This window comes from Impatiens glandulifera, chromosome 1, assembly GCF_907164915.1.
Source record: "Impatiens glandulifera chromosome 1, dImpGla2.1, whole genome shotgun sequence".
Lineage (NCBI taxonomy): Eukaryota > Viridiplantae > Streptophyta > Magnoliopsida > Ericales > Balsaminaceae > Impatiens > Impatiens glandulifera.
In genome coordinates, this window is record NC_061862.1 from 154,106,007 (window position 1) to 154,129,686 (window position 23,680).

The 23,680-nt window shown below is 32.8% G+C and overlaps 3 protein-coding genes across 4 annotated transcripts; 1 reads left to right on the plus strand and 2 right to left on the minus strand.

Annotated features, from left to right (window-relative positions):
• Positions 1–974: 974 nt before the first annotated feature.
• LOC124916479 (peptidyl-prolyl cis-trans isomerase CYP21-4-like) lies at positions 975–5,230 on the minus strand. 2 transcript variants are annotated; one of them, XM_047457199.1, is made up of 8 exons: positions 5,076–5,230; positions 3,893–4,091; positions 3,502–3,541; positions 2,760–2,810; positions 2,446–2,531; positions 2,086–2,223; positions 1,658–1,808; positions 975–1,421 (listed from the first exon to the last, which is right to left on the minus strand). In XM_047457199.1, exons 2-8 carry the CDS (start codon positions 4,042–4,044, stop codon positions 1,335–1,337), a joined length of 705 nt encoding a protein of 234 aa, XP_047313155.1. In that variant the 5' UTR covers positions 4,045–4,091; positions 5,076–5,230; the 3' UTR covers positions 975–1,334. The 2 variants fall into 2 exon arrangements, with proteins under 2 accessions (XP_047313155.1, XP_047313164.1); XM_047457208.1 differs by having other exon boundaries at positions 3,893–4,076; positions 5,073–5,196.
• Positions 5,231–7,286: 2,056 nt separating this feature from the next.
• On the minus strand, positions 7,287–9,012 carry LOC124916494. The gene is made up of 8 exons (XM_047457219.1): positions 8,719–9,012; positions 8,581–8,648; positions 8,433–8,499; positions 8,186–8,340; positions 8,035–8,105; positions 7,839–7,907; positions 7,653–7,753; positions 7,287–7,589 (listed from the first exon to the last, which is right to left on the minus strand). The coding sequence occupies exons 1-8, from the start codon at positions 8,983–8,985 to the stop codon at positions 7,287–7,289; spliced, it is 1,101 nt and encodes a 366-aa protein (XP_047313175.1). The 5' UTR covers positions 8,986–9,012.
• Positions 9,013–11,998: 2,986 nt separating this feature from the next.
• On the plus strand, positions 11,999–21,971 carry LOC124920247 (nodal modulator 1). Its single transcript, XM_047460692.1, has 26 exons — positions 11,999–12,150; positions 12,468–12,533; positions 12,748–12,834; positions 13,334–13,390; positions 13,485–13,549; positions 13,690–13,859; positions 14,484–14,545; positions 14,650–14,733; positions 14,955–15,114; positions 15,517–15,632; positions 16,095–16,223; positions 16,455–16,526; positions 16,712–16,804; positions 16,966–17,043; positions 17,594–17,722; positions 18,024–18,197; positions 18,395–18,598; positions 18,695–18,808; positions 19,188–19,426; positions 19,581–19,626; positions 19,706–19,954; positions 20,201–20,431; positions 20,602–20,693; positions 20,829–21,414; positions 21,503–21,576; positions 21,650–21,971. The coding sequence occupies exons 1-26, from the start codon at positions 12,049–12,051 to the stop codon at positions 21,753–21,755; spliced, it is 3,585 nt and encodes a 1,194-aa protein (XP_047316648.1). The 5' UTR covers positions 11,999–12,048; the 3' UTR covers positions 21,756–21,971.
• The last annotated feature ends 1,709 nt before the right edge of the window (positions 21,972–23,680 follow it).

Genomic DNA, 23,680 nt, shown 5'->3' on the forward strand with positions numbered 1-23,680 from the left:
TATATAAAAAAGAATAAGAAGTTATGAATATGATTAATTTTTTTTAATTTAATTAATTTTTTACGATTAATAGTTAATTAATTTATTTATATATTTTTTATATATAAATAATATTAAGGAGAATGAATAAATTAAATTAATAAAATATATAAATGCACATATTTTTTAAAATATATATTAAATTTTAAATATAAATATATATAAAATAAAAATTAAATATATATATATTCATAATTTGAATTATTTCTCTTAAAAAATATTCATATTAAATTATTATTTCTCTTCTTTAAATCATTCTTATTTCTCTTAAAAAATAAAAAGTCTCTTTTTATTCTTATTTAATTTTCTTATAAGATATATATTAAAATTCACCTTCAAAATAATATTATAACTTTCATTTTTATATAACTTTTCCGAATAATTTGTTGTGAGCAATGGAGTGAATACTATATAATTATTTATGTTGAAAATTAGTAATTTGAATTTTATTTATTATAAATATTAATAATTTGTATTTTAAGTTAAAATTACAATTTTTTTTTATTTTAAATTAAGTAAATATTTATAATAATTTTATAATAAAATTAAGGAAGGGAAAATATTAAATAATTTATTTAAATAAAAAAAAATTAAGAGAGCGAAATTATTAAATACAGTTTGGTGACATGTACAATTTAAAATAAAAGAGAGAAAAATTGATACACGTCCTATTTATTAGGTGACATGTACAATGCCACATCATTCGCTACAATTTTTTCGCTCCCCCTATCATTACTCTATAATAAATTAAAGGCTTTGAAAACATGTTAAGGAGCCACAATTTAAGGACAAGGCCAATATTATTTTAAATAAACTCTAAGATAAATTCTGAGCATACAAGTGACTAAAATTTTAAGTAAATTATAGATTTTGTATAGTAAACCAAATTTTAAGTAAATTATAGAATTTGATAGTAAACCTTATGACTTATTAGATCATATGATTATTTGTATCATTTCACATTGAAACCTCACATAAATGGAAAAAAAGTGAACACAACTTAACCCAATCTTCTTCTTCATCTTCCTTTTTTTTGAATTCCAACTCCAAAAACAATGTAGCACCTATATAGCAATACATCTAGTTGGAAATAGCTCTGGCTCCAATAATAATATACAAATGGTTATGTGAGTGAGCAAACCTCCATCGATAACAAAAATAAATTAATCCAGCCACAACTCCCACAGAAAAGGTTCGAACTTCTACGGTGGCACTCTTCATGAGATTGTCGGTCATAACTCATCAGCCATACAAAAAGAAATCCCTTCAAACAACTGAAATCATCTTCTTCGATATTAAACTGTCTCTTTTAGGCTAATGTTGATAATACCAATAGGGGATTTAGGTTTATAGTGTTCATCTGTGTCCACCTCCTCAATTTCCTACCAAAAGAAGCAAAATTGTGGTGATAACATTCAGACATTATACAAATTCCAACTGGTAAAAGTAGGTCAACCCACACAAAATAGAGTACCGATTCTCAAAAAACAGAAAATAGGCACATTAAGGAGAAGATTTTCTGTCTATCATAAGGCAATCAGAGATAGAAGATCTTTATCAAGTGTTAGACAAAGTCAGAGAAGGTAGTAAAAGATAACATAATGATCAAAGGAAATACCTGCACAATATCTTCACCTTTGATGACTTGCCCAAAAACTATCAACTTTTCATTTAGATCTGGGATTGGGGCGGTTGTAATGAAAAGCTCGAAACCCTTTTTGCCAGGTTTCACCTTAGAGGTACCAAGCATAAATGCTTCGTGTTTCAAGCTGGACGAAAATCACAGCTTCAGTATTCACAGTAAATGAGATCTATAGTACTAGTGTTTAGAAATTAGAGTTCCTATCAACTTAGAGCTTGTTTGATGCATTTATTTTTCTCGAAATAATCTTGATGGAAGAAAAATTGGATTAGTTGGGTTAAATAACTAATATTTAAAGTAAAGTAAGGGTATTTTAACTGATGATGTGAATGATATTTATCGATGGTGGGGTTATTTGGATTAATACTGAGTACTTCAGAAGTAGACAATGAGCCAGCACTAACCTTGAGTCAAGATGATTGTTATGTTTTCCTTTAGTAGTCCAATCTTCTGTAGCACCAGGTTCATTTGAGTCACCTCCTTGAATCACAAAGTTCTTAATTACACGATGAAAAGGCATCCCCTTGAAGTGTCCTTTCTGACTGGAAATTATTGTAAAACTAATCAGACATCCCTCTTATCACAGTTAAAAAAATCAATGAGAACCTACATGCATAAAAAAGAAAAGAAAAAAAGGACAATTCGTAGGAGACAGAAAATGAGACAAAAGGGGAAAATAACAGAGCACATGTATCATCTGCTGAAGAATTTAATTGATAAAGCTGCTGATGTATTAATATAGGGCAATTTATAAAAGTACCCACCATAAAACGATAAATTCATCAACCACCTCAGGTGAACCATCCTTATACAGCTCCACTGTTACTAAACCCTTTGAAGTGCTTAAAATCTATTGAAACGGTGAAAAATAAACATGGTGAACAAGAATAAGGAAAAAAGAAGTGAAAAAGCACATTCATGGTACTGGCTAAACTAAAAGAAACCTTTTTTTTTTGCAACCAGGGTTTTTCTTTGGAGGAGTCTAGCACGATACTCCACTTAAAAATAAAAGTGGGAATCGAACTTGAGACTATTTTCACTTGAGCTACCTGATGGGTTAAAAATAAAAGTAACTTACTGCATATTTGGGAATATTTGATTTATTTGAACCAGTAAATGCAGCATCACCCTGCAGGATGCAACCAAGGTTAATTAGGAAGTGACCAGTTGTAAATTGTAACCATAAACCTTAAGGCGATGAAATTGTCTTGGGGCTATATGTGAAATCAACTTAGCAAATCCTAACTAGAACCATTGAGAAAAATAATTTTAAGTTGAACCCTCAAATTATAGCAAGGTAAGAGCTGTAGATGACATAGCCCACTCATGAATATAAGGCAACTTTGATGATCTCAAATTGAGGTAGCCCGGTGTGGAAAAAAGATAAAGGAATATGACAACCACAAAATGCAGTGTCAGATATGAACACATCAAAGTGAGCACCAGAAAATGCAATGTCAGTTATAGGTTTTTGACAACTTGATCAAAATACAATAAAATCTACATTTGCTATAAACCTCTAAACTCTAACTGATGAATGGAAATTTTTGGATCACACTCCAAAATTTTGCCTCAATCACATTTCTTATACCAAACAAACAAAATATCAGTTTCATTATTTTTTGGCAATTTTTGAATATCACCGTGATTGTGGAAGAGATTGCGACAAAATACTAGTTTGAAAATAGTCATATCAAAGTGACACCCACAAAATGCAGTTTCAGTTATGAACACATCACAATGACCACCACAAAACGCAGTGTCAGTTATGAACACATCAAAATGACAGTAATTTGACAAAGTTTTCAGAATAAACATACCTCAACACCTGATATAATTCCATCTGTTTGAATTACTGACCTACAAAAGATAGTCACTTCTAAGTCAGAAACCATATTAAATCATTTTACACTAGCTAAGAAATCTTGGTCCAGGAGACTCCTTAGTAACTACAGTGAATAGACTACATCTTATATAACATGAATGCACAAAATAATTGGCTGAAGATGGATTGGCATTTTTTTTTTAAATACATATCTAGCAGCAAACTCAACATAAGGTAGAGGCATCTCCAAAAACCCTAAAGAGAAAGAATAAAGGTAAACACAAGAACATCAAGGAAAAAACATTCTACCCTTTTAATCACTAATAAAAAGTTGACTAACAAATATTCATATTACTGCACTAGTTTCACATGTGAGGAAAACGAACCTTTGAGACCAATGTATGTACGTAGAATACAGGAAATAGACCGCCACAACAACAATTAGAGAATATAGAATGATTGTAAGGGTGCCAAAACGACTGGGAATTTTCTTCTTCTTGCTTTGTTGCAATAAAGCTTGTGGTTTGATCCTCGCCATATGTAAGTGGTTCAGCTCCAACAACTATGGAACTCCTGAAGCACGAACTGGCATATCCCAACACTTAGTCACAACTTTGGAATAATGAATATCGTAAATTAGTAACTCAAGTCCACAATTTACATACGAAATCAAAATAACAGTAAACTCAGTTTCTGTCATTTTTTTAATTAAAGGTACAAAATACTGATTTCCACAACCAAGGAGAGACACAATGAACTCTTCGATGGAACCACCAATGATAAATTCATCGGCAGTCAAGAGAAATCCTTGACAAGATTGAGAAAACAAAAGCAAGAACCACGTAATCAAGTAAAGAAAGGGAAGCACATCGAATTTATAAGTGTAAACTATGACTGGAAGAAAGGAGCCAATTCACTGAATTGTGTTAGTTGGCATGCCTCTTCCTTTTGAGGTCTGTCTTTCATTTGTTGTCCATTATTTGATTGAACTCGTGACAACAGTTTTCATATATTTTTGTTGGTTGTTTTCACCACATACATGCGACCTTCGCGTAAACGTGGAATGGTGAAATTAAAGTTACATCCTTTCAAAAAAGAAAAAAGGTATACTTCCACAACCAAACCATAAGAAAATAACATTCTACCGTATACCAAAATCTTTTCCGAGCATTGTAGCCTATGATTTTCTAAGAAATCCATAATCCATTAGCAAGTTTCTATAGCATCCTTAGTCATAATCACTTCCATGAAAAATATGAACGATAACCAAAATTTTTTTTCTAATTGTGCTAATTGAACTGGTAAGAAGTTGATCAGAAAGATAGATGTACAAACAATGTCATCAAAAGCGATGATTTTCGTAATAAATCGAGTGAAAGATCCATAATTATAGTCAATGAACACGTAAATCACTAGCATGCCGCCAGAAGAGGAAGTAAATAAGTGAAACTGGTAGAACGGACGAATTCCGAGTATCTTTTCAGCATATAAAGAATAACCCTAACTTGTGAAAGGTAATCGAACCAGATGAAAGATGATCAATCGAGAAGACGAAAAACATCTTACCTCCTGAAGAGAATCTACTACGTTGATCTGCACCAGCGATGACGAAAATCTGCGATCTTCCTTTCTCTCTATTTCCGCTTTCTCAATTTTATTTTTGCTCCTTCCCGTCTTCATCGGAGTTTGTTAAGCTATTATCATAAATCATGTGTGTTACAGTTCATTCATTTATGTAATAATTATATTTTCATGGTCAATGAGGACAAATATATTTTAAGGATCACATTATTCAGGTAGATCAATGCCAAAGTGTCAAATTTGTTTTATATTGGGGTTAATTAAAAATTTCAACCATTTGAAATTCTTTATTTTAAAATTATATCATACTTAACTTATTTAATAGTAGTTAACTTATTATTTACGTGATATTTATAAAACTAGCATGTATCCCGTGCATTTGCACGAGTAATAATATAAAAAACCGTGAAAAAAATATTACGGTAAAAATTTTATGGACGGGTCAACCCACAATCCGACCCAAATATCCATTTACTCTCACATATATCCAAATTAACCACAGCTCTCGACCCGACAATCCGAACACTTTAAAAATTAAGCATCATTATATATATATAAAAATTAGTTAGTTAAAAAGTTGAACTTATATTGTTAAAATGTCACGTGTTTATCAAATTTTGGGTTGAATTTAAAATATAAAGTGTTATTAGCTCAGTTGTTTAAAAGGTTGTACTTGTTTTGTTAGGTTGCAAATCGAACCATACCTATAGCATTTTTAATTTTATTTTTAACCGTTTTAAGTTTATGGGCGGGTCAACCCACAATCCGACCTAAGTATCCATTTACTTTCACATATATCCAAATTAACCACAGTTCTCGACCCGACCGGACACTTTAAAAATTAAGCATCATTATATATATAGATAATAAATAAAATATTAATATTACTGAATTAATATCGAATTTCAACGAATTTAAAATTTTATTTACCAAATTTCAAAAGTTATCCTAACTCTTTTCGCTAAAATTCGTTAGACATTAATTTTTTATTTTATGCTTTTTTTTATTTGAAAAAACATTTTATTTATTTATTACACGTAAATAATAAGTTACATTAAATAAAAACTCAGAAACAAGATATTTAGTTAAAAAGAAAATAAATATAAAATGTAGCACGGTGATTTATGATAAAAACCGTCCAAAATTCGGGGTCAACTCTAGTTATGACAAAATCTCGTTTTTGTATAATTTTAACAATAAAAAACCCTAAAATGTATTATTTTAAATAAAATATCCGAAATCCTAATTGTTCCCAATAAGGAGCCCAAATTTGACAATTAAGCTTATTAATTGACTAATGTATTTTCCAATACTTAATAATTGATCAAGTTTTCTATACTGATTTTTATAATTATTCGAGTCACCAACTAAAAATTATCAGATTTTTATTGGACTTTTTTGAGATCATTAGTAAAAAGAGGTTAGAGTGACAATTTCGTCTAAGATCTAATCAAATTGTTTGAAAAATTCTTTTAAATAGACGTCTTTCCACCGAAGATGAGAGAAGACAGACTCGCCTCATAGATGCTCTTACCCATGTTTTGATTGACCTGTAAACCGACAACAAATTTCTCTAACCGACTCTTCCGATTTTAAAATTAGTTACATTTATCACGTGTCCCTCCAAAGGACTCCATCACGGTTTCTTTGAAATATGTGCGAAAATAAATAAAAATCATCAAAATTTTCGTTTTTTTGGTTAGGAGGCTATTACTAAAAAAATCTTAAAATCAAATAAACTAAAAATAATAATTTCATTTCATTAGTAGATGCAACATTTTTTTGAAAAGTAAAGAATCAACTGATCATATTCTTATTAATTGTAACCTTGCCAATAGCATGTGAGCCCTTTTACAGAATCTCCTTCATTTTCAATGGAATACATCAACAAATGTCGCAAATTTCTGGGTCAAATTGATTGAATTGAGTTATAACAACAATATTGCGAATGATTGTAAACAAATTCCTCTCAATGATCTGGAAAGATCTTACGTTGTTTTATTTTTTTCATTCCCTTTAGTAATGTTTTAATAAAAGTTACTTTTTTTTCATAAAAATAAAATAATACTGCTTAAGATAATGACATTACAAATGACACAATTTTATGAAAAGAAAGTTAATATGATAACTAAAATTGCAGTTACATTATAAGGAACAAATGTGGGAAAGAAGTTAAAAGTAGATGACAGTATGTTGAAACTAAAAAGTATCTAAAGGGATGAAAACATCCTTGGACTTAGTAAACGAGGAGAATCTATGTCCAACAAAAACCGAAAGACAGAACGCGACAACAGAGAACAACAATGAGAAAGCCATGGCTACATCCCAAGGATTCTTCTGCAAATCCTTTGTGGGCATGATGGCTTCACTTGGAAGAACATCAAATCCTATCCAGTCACAACCAATAGAGTAATGTCCAGATGCATGCCATGGTTTTCCATCCTCAGGATACCAAAATGCTACTGAAACTTTGCTGGTTCTTCCTATGGTGAATTGAACATCCTGTGCAGAAACTTTTAAAATGGTTTTATGTTTCGAAAAGTTAATTGGACACAGTTAAATTACCTGTTGTAGACGATCCATTGTCCTAAAAGGTCTCGAAAACTCAAAGTAATATGCACCAGATTGTCCTTCTGATCCATATGGATTGTCTTCCTCCACAAAACCTGTTCAAAGAAACACAACATATGAAAACAGAATCAGATTGCAAAGTTAAAAACAAGAATATGATCAATTTGAGAGATAGAATACCAGAGGAACGAGTGAAGCTGCTATGCCACCACACTCCTTTCCAGTTATGTTTTGTAGCTGAGACATTTCCTACACAAATTGGAATGATCTTTATGTGCTACTTACACATGCAAAACCAATTCTAAAGGGTGCCAACACAATTTCAGATGATACATATTGTGGGCAAGTCACAATTCTAGGTTATATTGTCTCAAACCTGAAGGACCCATTCCATCAAGATAGCGACAGTGTGGATTCCATGCATAGACATCTTCCAAATGGCCAAATCTGTCGATAGAAGGATCAAATATGGAATCTTCGCACACACAGACACAAAAAGGGGATAAAAAAAACTATTGATAACTCACCTATTGCCTCTATTTCCATTTATATTGTCAAGAGGATTACTACCATAAAGTCGACCTGGAATGGCATTTCCAGTTGCAAAATGCATGATGTCGACTTCATGTCCATGGCAGGTTTTGCTGGTACATGTATCAGGTGCCTCACTACATCCACCCATCTTACAATATAAACATGCATCTTAGTTTCACATAAGGAATCACATTGACAGAGAATCTAGAAAATGGGAAATAATGCTTAAGAACTGCTTACATTGTAATATGTTGCATTCTCACCAATCTGAAACATAAGAGCAACAGATGCACATCTATGACTATCGCTGAATCCAAAAAAGTTATGTTATATCTAGTAATCAATCATAAAACTGATACAATGCATATTCAGAAACATAAGAATATACCCTTTCAAATACGTGTAAGATCCATCAACTTGTAACATGAAGAAAACCTCACTACCATCATGCAAAGCCTGCAATAAATTAAAAACATGTAAAAAAAAGAAGTAATCGAAGCTGAATCTAAGATAATATTAGACATACCTTGATTGTCATTTCTCCACCTCTGTATTCTTTATCGACATCTGGATCAAGGGCAGGTAATAGAGAGAATTCTGAGCCTTCTATATCCTTCCAATCTTGAATATGTCCGTCGAGAGTGATGACTCCGGGCCTGAAGTCAGCTTGCAATCGGATCTCAGGTTGCGAATCGCAGCTCCAAACGCCCGATTCTTCATGCGATTCGACTTGTCCGATTGAATGAGAGAGTGTGGCCGTGAGCAACAGTATGACTGGAAACATCATCAGCATATGTTAGAGGAGTGCAATCGCTATCATGGTTTTGCTTCTCGATCACCAAAACCCACCATTGAAATTTCATGCAGGGAAAATATCGCCGTTTTTTTATTTACTTTGTTGGTTACTTAATGAAATTATATTTATATTTTCAAATAATCTCAATTATAAGAAACAGTTTTTATTGTTGTGTATCATGTTATTTTTACACACTAAAGTCCCATTCGATCCTAAGCAAAACCATTTATTTATTTATTTTTGTTAATTTTATTTTTTATTTTTTTTATTTCATTCTTATTTAATAAAATGACCAAATGCCATTCTATACTCTTCGTAATATTTTAACTTATTATTTTTGTTTAATTAATTATTTTTAAATGATATAATATTTAAAGACGTTTTGAATATAATATATTTTTTAGGATTTATACCTTTTAATTAGTCGAAATTAATTTGATTAACTAGAAAAATGTGTAATCTAATTAAGGAAATATTTGATAAAATTTAAATAAGGATAAATTTTTATTTATTTTCAAAAAATTTATAAAAACACAACTTTGTGTATCGTCTACCAATTTTGACATATTTGTATTTTAAATTGATTATTTTTTCGATATATAATCGTTTAACACCACCAAATACAGTTTCAATACCTTAGCAAATATGTAATGTATGAGAATAATTAGAAAAAAAATGTTATTTACTCAAAGTTTTGAAAACTGTTCCGGTCATCAACCCTTTCTTTCTGAATACCTGGTTGAACTACAAATCAAATCAGGTTTTAGGGTACTTTACACGCATCATGTCTCTCACGCATATGTCGACAACCAGCGAATCGTCGCTCCTATTTCCTCTCCTCTCCTCTATAGTCTGTACACTTATCTATGTTATTCACCACAAACCCCACCCACAATTATCGGTCTCTCCCGTCTTCCATGGCTAATGATCTCATCGTTCCCAAGTCGGTACCGCCTCCGCGCACTTTGTCGTTCCGAGAAGATCGCTGGAGCGATGAGGACAAGGACGAATTTAAAAATTCGAGTTGAAGGTGAGTTTAAGAAAAAAAGTTGAAATTAAAAAAAAAATTATGAATAAAATGAGTAGATAAAAGTAAGTTTTGCCCCAATTTTATATGAATTAAAAAAAGTATTAAATTAAATTGAAAAATTAAGAAATTAAGGGATTACATCACATTTATTTTTTAGAGTGGTCTGCCAATACATAGATTTACTTAACTTGTAAGAATCGAATAGACACCCTCAAGAAGAATCATATTGAAAAAAATAGAAAGAAACATTTATTAGAAATTTCCGGGTCAGTTTTTCGGGTGAACTGTCTGTTCGAACCGGATTTTGTTAGGTTGAAAAGATAAATACATTGAACAAAATCCGAACAGTCATTCACCCGTTTCGCGGTCTGACCAATACCAATTGACCGTTCAGACTTCAGACCGTCGATACGACTGTGCATTTTAAAACCTTGATTTTACTTTTAACAATGTGAAAAATTAATTAAGATGACTAATTTAAAATAAGAAAATTAGTGTTCATTCTTTGTGTGAGAAAACACTTGTAATAATACTACCCCAAATACAATTAGACATTTTTATAGGTGATAAATGACAAAATTAGGATTATTGTCGTAAGGATTTGTCAAATTTAGAACTCTCTTAATTTTTTATCATTTTAAAAACTATAGTTATAATATTTTATTATATTTAAGACTCCTCACTAACTGTGTTAATTTAGGTAAAAATATGTTAAATTATTTATCATTTTTTATATTTAATATATTTTTTTTATCTCATTAATATTTATCAGTTTTAAACCCACTTCTCAATCTTTTAATATAAGTTTCTCTCTCTTCATTTCCAATTGCTTCAATTCCCGCTATTGTGACTTGTGATGTATTGTGCTCTTTCTCTTATTACAAAATTTTATTAAATTCTTTAATTAATTATCTTTTCAGTTCATCAACCAAGTTGTTAATTGAGTTTATCCAAATAAAAAAATCTAATCAAAAGTTTGCAATGTTATTAAAACTTCTCAAGAACCAGTTATTCGCCATTACTATAATTCTTCGTCAAGAAAGTGCTCTTCTCCTTAGATTCGATCATTATCACCTCGCCCTATTTTCCGTGTAATTCAAATAACAATTGATCTTATGGGTTATGATCAATACTTCCTGTAATGTTTTAGATTGTCAAAAATTGCTTCTCTGATTTATGAGAGCATATTATCAGCCAAACAAAACTACTGTGGGAGACAATCAGTCGATGACCCTCTCAATTTCATCTGTCTGACTATGTCTTCTCTCCATCGGCCATTTGAATCTTCCTTTCTTTGTTTGTAGAAGATTCTGTGTTCATCATGTTTATAGTCATCTTAACCTTGAAAATTCTCTGTTTGCTTTGTTCATCATTAAAGCTCTCATTTTTTTCGTTTATTGTCACGTATGTACAATTATTGTCTGAATTCGAAAGAAGCCGGATTTCAAGTAGAGAACGACCACAAAGACGATCTGAGAGGAGAGCACAAAATAGTTCCTAGAAATCACTGGAAGTATTCATCGGAAAATTTAATCGTTGCCGGAATTCGATTGGAAAAGCTGGAAGCTGCAACTAGAAAGAGAATCATCTTAACCAGAATAAAGAGAGCTGCGATTGTTTTCCGTCCATTTATTCCTTTCTTAGAAGAAAAGTTGAAAATTTATGTAATTATGCAAGTTTAATATAAATAAAGAATTAATATGTTAAATAATTTAACGGATTTGTTAACACCGTTAATGAGAAATCTTAAATATAACAAAATATTATAACTATAGTTCTTAAAATAAAAAAAAAAAATTAAGTGAATTTTAAATTTGACAAAAACTCACGATAATTCTAAATTTATCCTTTGTCCCCATTTTTATATTATACCTCTTAGGCCCAATAAATTAGTTATGAGTTAAAAAGCCCAAAATAACTCTCACAATTATTATTATTTATTTTTAATTAGTCTTATAATACTATATACCAGATCCAAGTCCAACAGGCACCATTCTCCCTTCACTTCCGTTCGAGTTCTCCTCCGAACAATGGCGTTCGGAAGCTTCCTTCTTACAGTCTTCTTGTTGATACTATCTGCAGCTACAATCACCTTCGCGGATTCGATCCAAGGTTGTGGCGGTTTTGTAGAGGTAAAACTACTTCCCATAGCAAAATTCATGCATCGATGAATTGCTCTGCTGAATTTAGCCTCTGTAGAAAGATATGACGATCTGTTAGTGATTCTCGTTTATTACTGTCGCATTACTTGAGCTAACGGTACACGCTACAATTGTTTCGATCCAGAGCTAGTACTAGTTCATTTCCTAGTAGAAATTACATTTCTATGGTTCATCAGTTAGGTTATTTTAGGATAGAATAAGAGAGATCGTTTATGATTCATGCAATTAAGTTGTACTGATGTATGTTACTGACTGTGATTAATCTGGAGTGATTATCTATGTTGCAGGCCGGTACAGCTTTGATTAAGTCAAGGAAGTCATCTGATGCTAAATTGGATTATTCACATATCACGGTATGTACGCATTAATGTTGTTCAGTGAAGTGTTAATATGAGTATATATCTAGAGTGAAGATCTCAGACCTATCTTGTTTATGTATGATCCGGAATATATCTGTTAATTCTACTGTTGATCCCTACTGAACGAACACCTTCTCCTTTTGGGTGAAACATATGGCTGATATATTTATTTACCATTGTTGTTTTTTCTATTCCCTGTAATCTATAGGTTGAGCTTAGGACACTGGATGGGTTTGTGAAGGACAGTACACAATGTGCTCCCAATGGTTATTATTTCATGCCAGTTTATGACAAGGTATTGCTTACAAGATTAAATTTTGCTAAACTCTTGGGAGGAATTCATATTTTATTCTTCTAAATTTGTCAGTAACTCATCAAAGCAGTTGGTACTCATGGCAGTAATATTATCATGCTAAAGGATAGATAATTTATTTTCATACTGTAAAATATGGGATCATTTTTATTTGTTTCATTATCTACACAAAGCATTGCTTCTTGGAACTTACCTTTGACTAAATCAGTTGCCCTTGCTGAGATTTCTCCCTTTTGTACTGGATCTGTGCTTGTTGTAGTATCCCCACAATCTTCAACTCCTTCTATGTTAATAAAATTATTACCTTTAATAAAAAACAATCTTCAACTCCAGATGATTTATTTTTCATAGATGCTAAATAAGAAAGTATATGTTAAAGATGCCAACAATGAATTATCTGATGCTGGAAATTATTTATTAACATCATATTCATATATAGCAATCTCTTTTGTATTTGCATAACAATTTTGTTAATTAACAGGGTTCCTTTGTCATAAAAGTCAATGGCCCACAAGGCTGGTCATGGGATCCCGAACAAGTATGTAGCACTCTGTTATATATTCTTCCTAATATGTATTGTGTCCTTTGAATTTGTAATTCTTCCCTTTTCTGATATCTGGGAAAAAAATCAGGTTCCTGTTGTTGTTGATCATGCTGGCTGCAACGGCAATGAGGATATTAATTTCCGCTTCACTGGGTATGCTCATTATGTGTACAAGTCATTGTTTAAGTGTATAATCAAGCCATTTATATTTGCAAAATAATGCATTTAATTCTAGAGAAAATAATTTCAGAACTTTGCATGTGTGATATATGTACATTTTCATTTGTCCACAGCTTCACCCTATCTGGAAGAGTAGTGGGAGCTGTTGGTGGAGAGAGCTGTTCAAAACAAAATGGTGGCCCTTCTGGTGTAAATGTTAAGCTTTTATCTTCCACAGGGGATCATGTTTCAACTGCTTTAACATCATCCAGTGGAAGTTACCTGTTTACAAACATCATCCCAGGTTTGTTGCTAGAATTCTTTAAAGAAGAATGCTCCCTATGTAGGAAAATACTAAGTTTCAGAGTTCCAATCTTCCTCTTCGTTTTTTGGCCTAATTAGAAATGATTTATGTGTTGGCTGTGTTTATACGTAAATAACAAGTTATTATTTACACACTATCTTGATCATGTCTTACTTAAGAAATCTGTAGATATTATGTCTTAATTTGTGGCTCCCCAGTTGTGCTCCTGTTTGAAAATATGTTGATTGTGTAAAAATATTTGTGTCACTGAATTTCCATAATATGGCTAATCAAAGTTATTTAATAAATAAACTTTAATGGTATCCTAGTTTTTATAGACAACTAGGATTTTGAAAGGGAGTAATTCCCCTAGTTCCATGTTTTGTCCAGTTAAAAACATCCACTAGCAGGCCCTTGACACAAAGGGTGAATGATCACTTAGTCTGGGCATTGGCTGGCTTAAAGGCACTTCTCAAGTGTGTGAGGGACCTCCACCTAGAACTCATGCAATAAGCAAACACTAAATATATTTTCTGTCGTGAGCTGGTTCGGTACACTTTAAGACAGTAATTGATTGTTGAAAGGATAGTCCAATCATATACATTACCTTTTTGCTTGTGTTAGGAAAATACCAGTTACATGCTTCACACAAGGATTTCAATGTTCAAGTTCAAGGTTCTACAGAGGTAATCAGTTCACTTTTATGATTCCATTCTCTTGCAAGCTTCGTATGGCTGTTCCTTATATTCCCAAATTTGTTTGTTTACTTACTAAGACATGTTCTGTGCAGGTAGAATTAGGGTTTGGAAATGGTTTGGTTGATGACATTTTCTTTGTCCCTGGATACGAACTTCGTGGTTCTGTAGTGGCACAGGTAAGATTGATAATCTTTTTGCAACCTTCGTGAAGTATCACACACTCATTTTTCTTTTCGTGTTTTCACAATTTCCTGTTAATAGTGGACTTTGTGGAGGGTTTTGCATCCTTCAGTTTTACATTTGAAAATTGAAACTATCATAATAAATCTTTGACTCTACTGGAATTTATGTTGATTATATTCCATATTGCTGATAAATGTATTATATATATTAACAGGGTAATCCTATTCTGGGAGTTCATATTTATTTGTTCTCAAATGATGTATTGGAGTTGGATTGCCCTGAAGGCTCTGGTAATGCCCCCGGGAAGAGGAAAGCTCTCTGTCATGCTGTGTCAGATGCTGAAGGAACCTTTTCATTTAAATCCATACCTTGTGGTAACAATCAATTTATCTTGCTACATTTTTTTTCTTCATGTTTTTCTGTTTTATGTGAAAACTTGTGATTGCCTCATAATTTGTCGATTACGATTAGTTCCACAAGTGGTTTGAGTTGTAATATGGAAGGCATTTAATCTCGTTTCTTACATTATAGCCTAAATTTGATATAAACTTTGCTTAATGGTTTGGGGGAAGGCAGAGGAATATTTCCCAATTCTGATTCATAACAGCTAACCTTTTGCTATTCTTTCTAACTGACTTAAAATTCAGTTAAAAAGTTTATGTGAGTTTTTATTTTGTCTTGTTGAACTGAGGTGAGTGTTTATAATAAGTTAAATGAGTTAGAATAGAATACTTTAAAATATTTATCTATATCTTAATTTCCTGAGGTTCTTACAGGGGCTTATGAGCTTGTACCATACTACAAGGGTGAAAACACAGTTTTTGATGTTTCACCTCCTTCCATACCGGTGTCTGTGGATCATGGTCATGCAACGATTTCCCAAAAGTTCCAGGTATGTATGGCTTAGCAGTTGACTCTTGTGGCTAAAAATCCAATATCTGTTTCTTCTGATGTGGATATTCTATTTAGAATACTTTGTTTTGCAGAAATGATGCAATTTTTGTGTAGTTTTCCTAGACTATGGCTGAGTTATGCATTATAGACAGTGTGTGACTGTTGTTTATATACATCCTTCATAACTACTGATCCCAAGTATTGGGCCTATCCATTCTAGTCCTTTCTTTTCCTATTTAGCTGCCCTTCTTATATTCCTCGACTCTTTCATCCTTTTAAGGTTTCACCCATTTCCTATTTGTAGTCTTGCCTTTAGAATGTATCTTCACCTGCTTTCTTATGCATGCCATCTCTTCACCCATGGCATGAAGAATTTTTATTATACAATTGACTGCTTTCTCCTTTGTTTTGTTTTAAATACACCATGTGATTTAAGCATGCTGCCATGGAATTTGGTTAGGTTACTGGATTTTCTATTGGGGGTCGTGTAGTTGATGGAAACGGCATCGGAGTCTATGGTGTTAAAATTATTGTTGATGGTCAAGAAAGGTCAACTACAGACAAAGAAGGATATTACAAACTTGACCAGGTAACTAATCACATTCATTGATATTGTCTCAGTACTGTCTACTCCCTTGCCCATTATTTATCTACGACACCTTCTTTTAGTCAATTAACTCAAATCTCAATGAATAAACTTTGGTCCCATTTGGTTTATATTTTGCTTTGCTCTTGATTTTATGGTAATGTTCTCCTCTTATGTCATTTATATAATGGTAATAGTAATACTGTTCCCCCTCTGCCTATGGTACCGTTTCAGGTTACATCCAGTCGCTACACAATAGAAGCAAAGAAAGAGCATTACAAGTTCAAAAGATTGGACAACATACTGGTAAGTTGATACGAGCTCCCTGTTGGTTCTACTTTAACCTTTCATAAGTCACACCTATGTGAAGGGCATTTGTTTGACAACCATTTATATTTGTACCTAGAAAATATTTTTTTATTGTTTTACACCATTCTCTCTCTCTTATCATGGAGGATAACCATCATTTGTTGGTTGCCAAATTATGTTAGGTTTTGCCGAATATGGCATCGATTGCTGATATTCAGGCTGTTTCTTATGATGTGTGCGGTGTAGTTCAGATGGATAATGGTTTCCAAGCAAAGGTAAAACTTTCTTTATTCTTCTGGACACAATGAAGTTATCTTTATATTGCAACTTGTGAGAGCTATGTTTTCTTGATATTTCAATTTTTCCAGTATGCACTCTTTTTAGTTGTTTTCCTTTTTGCTAAGATATTTTAGTTGTTGACTATGTATAAAACTAGGTAGCTCTGACTCATGGACCAGAGAATGTCAAACCTCAAGTTAAGCAGACGGATGAGAGTGGTAATTTCTGCTTTGAGGTAAGCTGGATTTTGTTCAGTTGATTGCCGTTTGTTATTTTATTCCTGCGCTTATGCTATGACTTGATCTGTTTAACACATAGCTAACTATAAATGCCAACATATTTAGAAACTTCAATCTAAAAACTGAGATCCTTATTATTGTGGTTGTTTTAAGGTGACATATAGCTGATGCATGGGAACTTATAATGTTAGGAATGGATGACTTGGGAACTTGTTGGGAAGAACAGTCTGATATTTTTCTTCCTAACCCTTCTTAAGGCCTTAAGTTTCTTTTCCATAATAGAAAAGGCTGAGGAAGTCCCTAACCTGCTGAGTTCTAATCCATGATAGGGTTTTACCATTTTAGTTATATGGAGTCTTGATGGTTGCTTTTACATTATTTGAGTATTTTATATTGTTTCATTATGAACACAGAAATTTCCATTCAAACATGGGTCCGCCGAACCATATGCAATAATAATACCATATCATATATAGTTGAACTGTGGAAAGCTAGTTTTGTATATTAAGTTATCAACCACTTCTTTATGTTGATGACATATTTCAGGTCCCAGCGGGTGAATATCGGTTGTCTGCTTTGGCAGCCAAATCTGAGAATTCTCCTGGACTTGTATTTTTACCACCATATGTTGATGCTGTAGTCAACAGTCCAGTACTGAATGTTCAATTCTATCAGGTATGTTCTAGACATCCTTGCTGTTCGAAAAGCATGACACTATTTTTTTTATTAAAGAGGTCATATTTTCATTAGATAAAGAAAGAATGCAAGAGGCGTTCAGTTTTGTACAATAGGGGTGTGGAAGAAAAAATAAAACAGTAAAAGTTAGATGCCAATAAGATCAAAAAGCATGAAGCTATGACGATGCACTAACAAATAGATAACCAAATCCGCTGGTTAACATCTACAGTTTGATAATTACATTTTTGTCTCTCAGTATTTTCCATGACATATTTAACGTGGCTCTTATGAAATGTAGGCACAAGTAAATGTTATTGGAGAAGTAGTTTGCAAGGGAAAGTGTGATTCGTCGGTTTCTATTTCGCTTGCAAGGCTTGATGGAAAGAAGAAGGAAAGAAAAACTGTTTACTTGACTGATGATAGCAGTCATTTCTCATTTCTGAACATTTTCCCTGGGAACTACAGGCTAGAGGTACTTGTTTTGTTTCGTCTTCTTTTTCATGACAATTTATTGCAATTGCAACTACAAACTTTGTTATTTTCTGATCAAATACCTGACTTACATAGTTTCAATCTCTATTGTGGATAAATAAATTGAGTGTATGTGGAGTTACTTTAATCTATAATAGATTACATTGCTTTGTGGTTTATGAGCTCTTGTTATTCTAGGTGAAGCACAGTTCCGCTGAAGATACATCAGTAGATGATAACTGGTGCTGGGACAAGAAATTTATTGATGTCACTGTTGGGACTGAAGATGTAAAAGGCATCTCCTTCTTGCAGAAAGGTTATTGGGTTAATGTAATTTCTACTCATGAAGTTGATGCCTACATGAATCAACCTGATGGCTCACGTGTGGATCTGAAAATTAAGGTTACGTTGACCAACTAGAACATCTCAAGTCCACTATGCGGTGTGCTCTATTATGCTGAAACTTACTTTTAGTTTCTACTTTTCTGTGGACTGCAGAAAGGTTTTCAGCGCCTTTGCGTGGAATCTCCCGGAGTGCATGAGATTCAGTTTGTTGAATCGTGCATTTTCTTTGGAAGTGCTTCGTCGAAAATTGATACATCAAATCAATCTGTATGTGACTTGTTGCTTCACACTTTTGTTCTGACTTAAATGTTGTTGCTGGAGACATTTTACATGTGTTCTATTATGGAGCATTAAAATTTTCTTTCCAAAAGCTTTAGAACACTGGGACATACATACCCAATACTTCTAGATTTGGGAATCAAGAAATATGCCCAACTGTTCACATTTTAATTTTGCCTATTTTAATACAATTCTTCAAAAGAAATATTAGGGCATATTTCTGGAATAGATATTTATGTTTTTCCTAAAACTGTGATATACATTAATAGTTATTATGACTTGCTGAAAATTCTGTAGGAAATCTGTCTTTTATTGCCCTTTGTTATTTTATTTTTATTTTGTCATTTAATTCTGGATCTTGATGCAGCCTGTCTATCTAAGGGGAGAGAAGTACCTTGTAAAAGGAAAAATCCATATCGAGTCAAGTTCGCTAGACTCCGAGTTACCTGAAAATATACGGGTAACAATGCTAAACCATGAGGGTGTTCCTCTGGATGGTACAACTGCCAGACTTGTACATCAAGGAGAGGACCAGTCTACTATTTATGAATACTCGGTTTGGGCTATTCCTGGGGAAAAAATCACTTTTTCTCCCCAAGATTATAGGTATCTTTATTCAGTCTCACAACAAATTTCTGACCTAATCTGGTTTTATTCTCAGCAAATATCACATTTCTCTTTGATTCTAGTTTTATATAAATATCTTGATATCAAATTGGATTGTTAAATTATATGTGTGTATGTTGTTATGTGGATACAGGAAAGAGGGTGAAAGACAATTATTGTTTTATCCTAGGCAGCATCATGTAAGTAATATACTAATCCACTGCAAAATCTGTTGTCCATCTAAGTTTTAATTTCTTGAACTTTCCTTTTTTCCTTTAGGTTTCAGTCACACATGATGGTTGCCAAGCTGCCGTACCTACATTCTCTGCTCGACTTGGATTGTATATTGAAGGATCTGTCATCCCCCCTCTTTCGGGTGTTCAAATCAAAATCTTTGCCACTGAGGATAGCAATAATGGCCTGCTTAAAAAGGGCGATTTAGCTCTTGTAACTATTACAGGTTCAGATGGTCTATTTGTTGGGGGGCCTCTATACGATGATATCGCATACAGAACTGAAGCCTCAAAGGTTTAATAAATAAACAACCACGTTTTTCCATTGATCTAAATTATATACTTGTTCCAGTCTTAATTGGGTAGCAGTTAATGGTAACATATATATATAATCGACATTTATTGAGGATACAATAATATCCCGACTTCAATTCCCTATATATTGGTCAAAACTATATCTCAATCGAAAAAATGTTGATTATGAAAATTCCTTTAAGTTAGTCTTCTGCAGGATGGTCATCTTATTGTTTTTGTTTTGCAGCCTGGCTATCACGTGAAACAAGTTGGACCTCATTCCTTTTCTTGTCAGAAGCTGGGTCAAATCTCGGTGCATATCACCTCTAAACAAGATGCTACAGAACTTTTTCCTCCAGTATTGCTGTCATTGAGTGGTGAAGATGGTTACAGGAACAACTCGATTTCTGGTGCTGGTGGAGAATTCCTGTTTGATAACTTATTTCCAGGAAGTTTTTACCTCCGCCCTCTGCTTAAGGTAATTTTGTAGTGCTATTCCATGGCTTGTAGTATTTTAAAGATCGACTTTTGATGTCTTTAACAGGGACCGATATACTATGCAAATTTCTTACTTGGACTAGTAGAGTTTTCTTATGCATTCATAGTTGCACTATTTTAGACAAACTAATTTTTGCTGTCTTCATGTAGGAGTATGCTTTCTCACCATCTGCACAGGCAATTGACATTGGCTCTGGGGAGGCTAGGGAAGTCATCTTTGAGGCTACACGAGTTGCTTACAGGTAATTTGATATTTGGTCTTTTAAGTAGCACTTATCAAATAGACTTATTTCAAATAAGCACTATTAATGTTAATGTATCACAATAATCTTATGGTTTTCATTGTGTATGCTAATATGATGGTGGGTTTCCCTCAGTGCTATAGGCACAGTTAGCCTTTTGTCTGGCCAACCATTGGATGGTGTAGCAGTTGAAGCGAGATCCGAATCCAAAGGCTATTACGAAGAGACAACAACCGATTCATCAGGAACTTACCGTTTGAGAGGCCTTCACCCAGACACAACCTACGCAATTAAAGTTATACACAGAGGTGACCTTGAAACCTCTAGAATCGAAAGAGCCTCTCCAGAATCTGTCACTGTGAAGGTCGGTTCAGAGGATATAAAGGGTCTAGACTTTCTGGTGTTTGAACAGCCAGAAATAACCATTTTAAGCGGCTTTGTTGAGGGAAAGAGAATCAAAGAGCTAAATTCACAACTAAGAATTGAAATCAAATCTGCTGCTGACCCGTCTAGGATCGAGTCCACTTTTCCCTTGCCAATTTCAAACTTCTTTCAGGTAAAGGACTTGCCTAGGGGGAAACACCTTGTTCAGATTCGTTCTTCTTTACCATCAACCACACATAAATTTGAATCCGAAGTTATCGAGGTTGATTTGGATAGACAAACTCAAATTCACCTCGGTTCAATCCAATACAGCTATGAAGACAATTATCAGAGACAGGTTTATTTTTATTTATTTTTTTGAAAATTGGCAATTTTTCATCATGGGTAATTTTCATCTAAAGCAATATTATTATTATATCATGCAGGAATTGACTACTGCCCCAGTATATCCTCTAATAGTTGGAATTTCAGTTATTACTCTTTTCATTAGTATGCCAAGGTACACTAGTATTCATTTTTTTGTTTTTTTTAAAATATTTGTTTATTTATTAATTATTTGTCTTGCTTTTTAGGTTGAAGGATTTGTACCAAGCAACATTGGGCAGTTATGGTTCAAGCTCAGTTAGCAATGTGAAGAAAGAGGTGAGGAAGCCGGTTTTGAGAAAGAAGACTTACTAAGGGATATATTATTTAGGGTTGGCCATCTTCCAAGTAAAATAGAGATCTAATTCGACTTTTTTCTATTTACTCGGATTTATTATTTTTAGGAACAGTTATTTGTAGTATTTATTCTCCCGAACAATTTTGAAGCCACCATGGGATGTATTATTAATTGTTGTTTCAGAAATTCAAACCCCCGTTAGGGTAGCTCAAATTGAAATAGTTTTGTTTAAATCATTAAAAGATTGTTCAATTTCAAACACAAGTCCATAAAATAATTATTTAAAAAGGATCGTGGAATGCTAACAAAGAGCCATTTTTTAGAATGAGATTGTTTTGGGGTTAAAGATCATGAAATTGTGTTTATGTGAGATTCAAGAAATGCTTCCCGTGACACCTAAGTAAAAGCTCAATAGATACTCTATATCTTAATCTATTAGTTTGAATCTCTTATAATAAGTACATATTTATTTTGATTTCTCAACGTTGAGATATCAAATTGTTTTAATTGATGAATTTGTTTACCGCATACTTTGTGAGTGGCAGATTAGAAAAAAATATTTGTATTAGTTTATAATATATTATATAACTTTTTAATGCATGATAAAAAAAAGGTTATAACTCCTTATCCCTTTATCTTCTGACTAATTGACTTTAAAAAAACCATAAAATGTTCTATCAACAAATGCATTTAATTCATAATTCTATTACTATGACAATCGAAGAAATTTTATTGGATAAACCAGTTGAGACAGTTGTAGAACTCATTGATATTCTTGAAGATCTTCGTGTTGTATGATCATTAATGAACTATTTTGTGTTGTGTTTTTTTTAATGTTTTTCTTTCAAATTTTGTAATGTTTTTGTCGTTAAACTTAAACAACTATTATTTATATCATTTTGTATATACCATTTTCTAAAAAAAAAAAGTTATAACTTATATATGTATGATAAAATAATCATCTCAATTACGTTAATAAACATGGTCTTGAAAAGATTGAAGTTAAAAATTATAGACTTCTTACAACGGTTTGAATGAAAGTGAAAGTTATAACTTGAGATATCGAGTTAGTTTTTCCTTAAAAATAAATAAATAATAATATCATAGTGTATTCGAATTAATTGTAATGCTATTGTGTTATGGGCTTTGATTAGGTTGTGGTGATGAAAACTAGTTTGATCCATGACGTGTACGGGCTTAACGAGAGTAAACATTTGTCTAACGCCATAAGTCATCAAATCGTCGTCGAAATCACCATTAATCAAAAGAAGCGCGATCGACACAAGCGGCACAACACGATCGACACGGGTGGCATAATACGCATACGAGGCACGACAGGGCACGATCGGCACGGGCGACACAGTATTGTCTTGTGTCGTTCAATAAGTTCTCTAGTATAGGGTTTCTTGTGCATTTGTAAGCGCCACTAAATTTTGTCCTCGATTGCGGTTTATCTGTGATTATCTCTTAGGGTTTCTTCAATTACTTTGTTTCTGTCATTCTGGGGAAGGGAAGAACAAAAGTAATAAATATAAAGAAGTTAAGAATTTTGTGCTGAAAGTAATTAAGGAAGCAACAGTCAAAGAAATTGAAAGAATTGTTGAAAAAGTTATCAAAAACAGTAGGATACCAACACAAGTAAGCAATCTGCTTCAACTACTATTGAGAAAATTCCTGTTGAAAATAATGCAAAAAAATAGAAGGATAATGAAGGAGCTTGGAAGATACGCTATAATGAAAGAGCTAATCTGGGCTCAAAAATCAGATTACAAAGCTCATTATAAATGTCAAAAGAGTAGAAATTGTCATCAATAAGGAGAAATCACAACAGATTACAATTCAACTCAACATCCACTATCTTCAAAACTGGAATCTGCTGAAAAAAAGAATATGAAGAAATTGTTCAATGGTCAGTTGTTACAATGAAGAAATTGATGAAGAC

What these genes read in the sequence shown, in the direction of transcription:
- LOC124916494 (XM_047457219.1), bottom strand. Translation starts at nt 8,985, where the DNA reads ATGCTGATGATGTTTCCAGTCATACTGTTGCTCACGGCCACACTCTCT. An exon ending in AATGGAAATAGAGGCAATAG is followed by an intron (nt 8,106 to 8,185) that starts GTGAGTTATCAA and finishes TTCTATCGACAG; the next exon opens with ATTTGGCCATTTGGAAGATG. An exon ending in CAATGGATCGTCTACAACAG is followed by an intron (nt 7,590 to 7,652) that starts GTAATTTAACTG and finishes GTTTCTGCACAG; the next exon opens with GATGTTCAATTCACCATAGG.
- LOC124916479 (XM_047457199.1), bottom strand. Translation starts at nt 4,044, where the DNA reads ATGGCGAGGATCAAACCACAAGCTTTATTGCAACAAAGCAAGAAGAAG. An exon ending in GAATTATATCAGGTGTTGAG is followed by an intron (nt 2,811 to 3,501) that starts GTATGTTTATTC and finishes TGCATCCTGCAG; the next exon opens with GGTGATGCTGCATTTACTGG. An exon ending in CAAATATTCCCAAATATGCA is followed by an intron (nt 2,532 to 2,759) that starts GTAAGTTACTTT and finishes CCGTTTCAATAG; the next exon opens with ATTTTAAGCACTTCAAAGGG.
- LOC124920247 (XM_047460692.1), top strand. Translation starts at nt 12,049, where the DNA reads ATGGCGTTCGGAAGCTTCCTTCTTACAGTCTTCTTGTTGATACTATCT. An exon ending in AAGTTCAAGGTTCTACAGAG is followed by an intron (nt 14,546 to 14,649) that starts GTAATCAGTTCA and finishes TGTTCTGTGCAG; the next exon opens with GTAGAATTAGGGTTTGGAAA. An exon ending in GCTACACGAGTTGCTTACAG is followed by an intron (nt 20,694 to 20,828) that starts GTAATTTGATAT and finishes GGTTTCCCTCAG; the next exon opens with TGCTATAGGCACAGTTAGCC.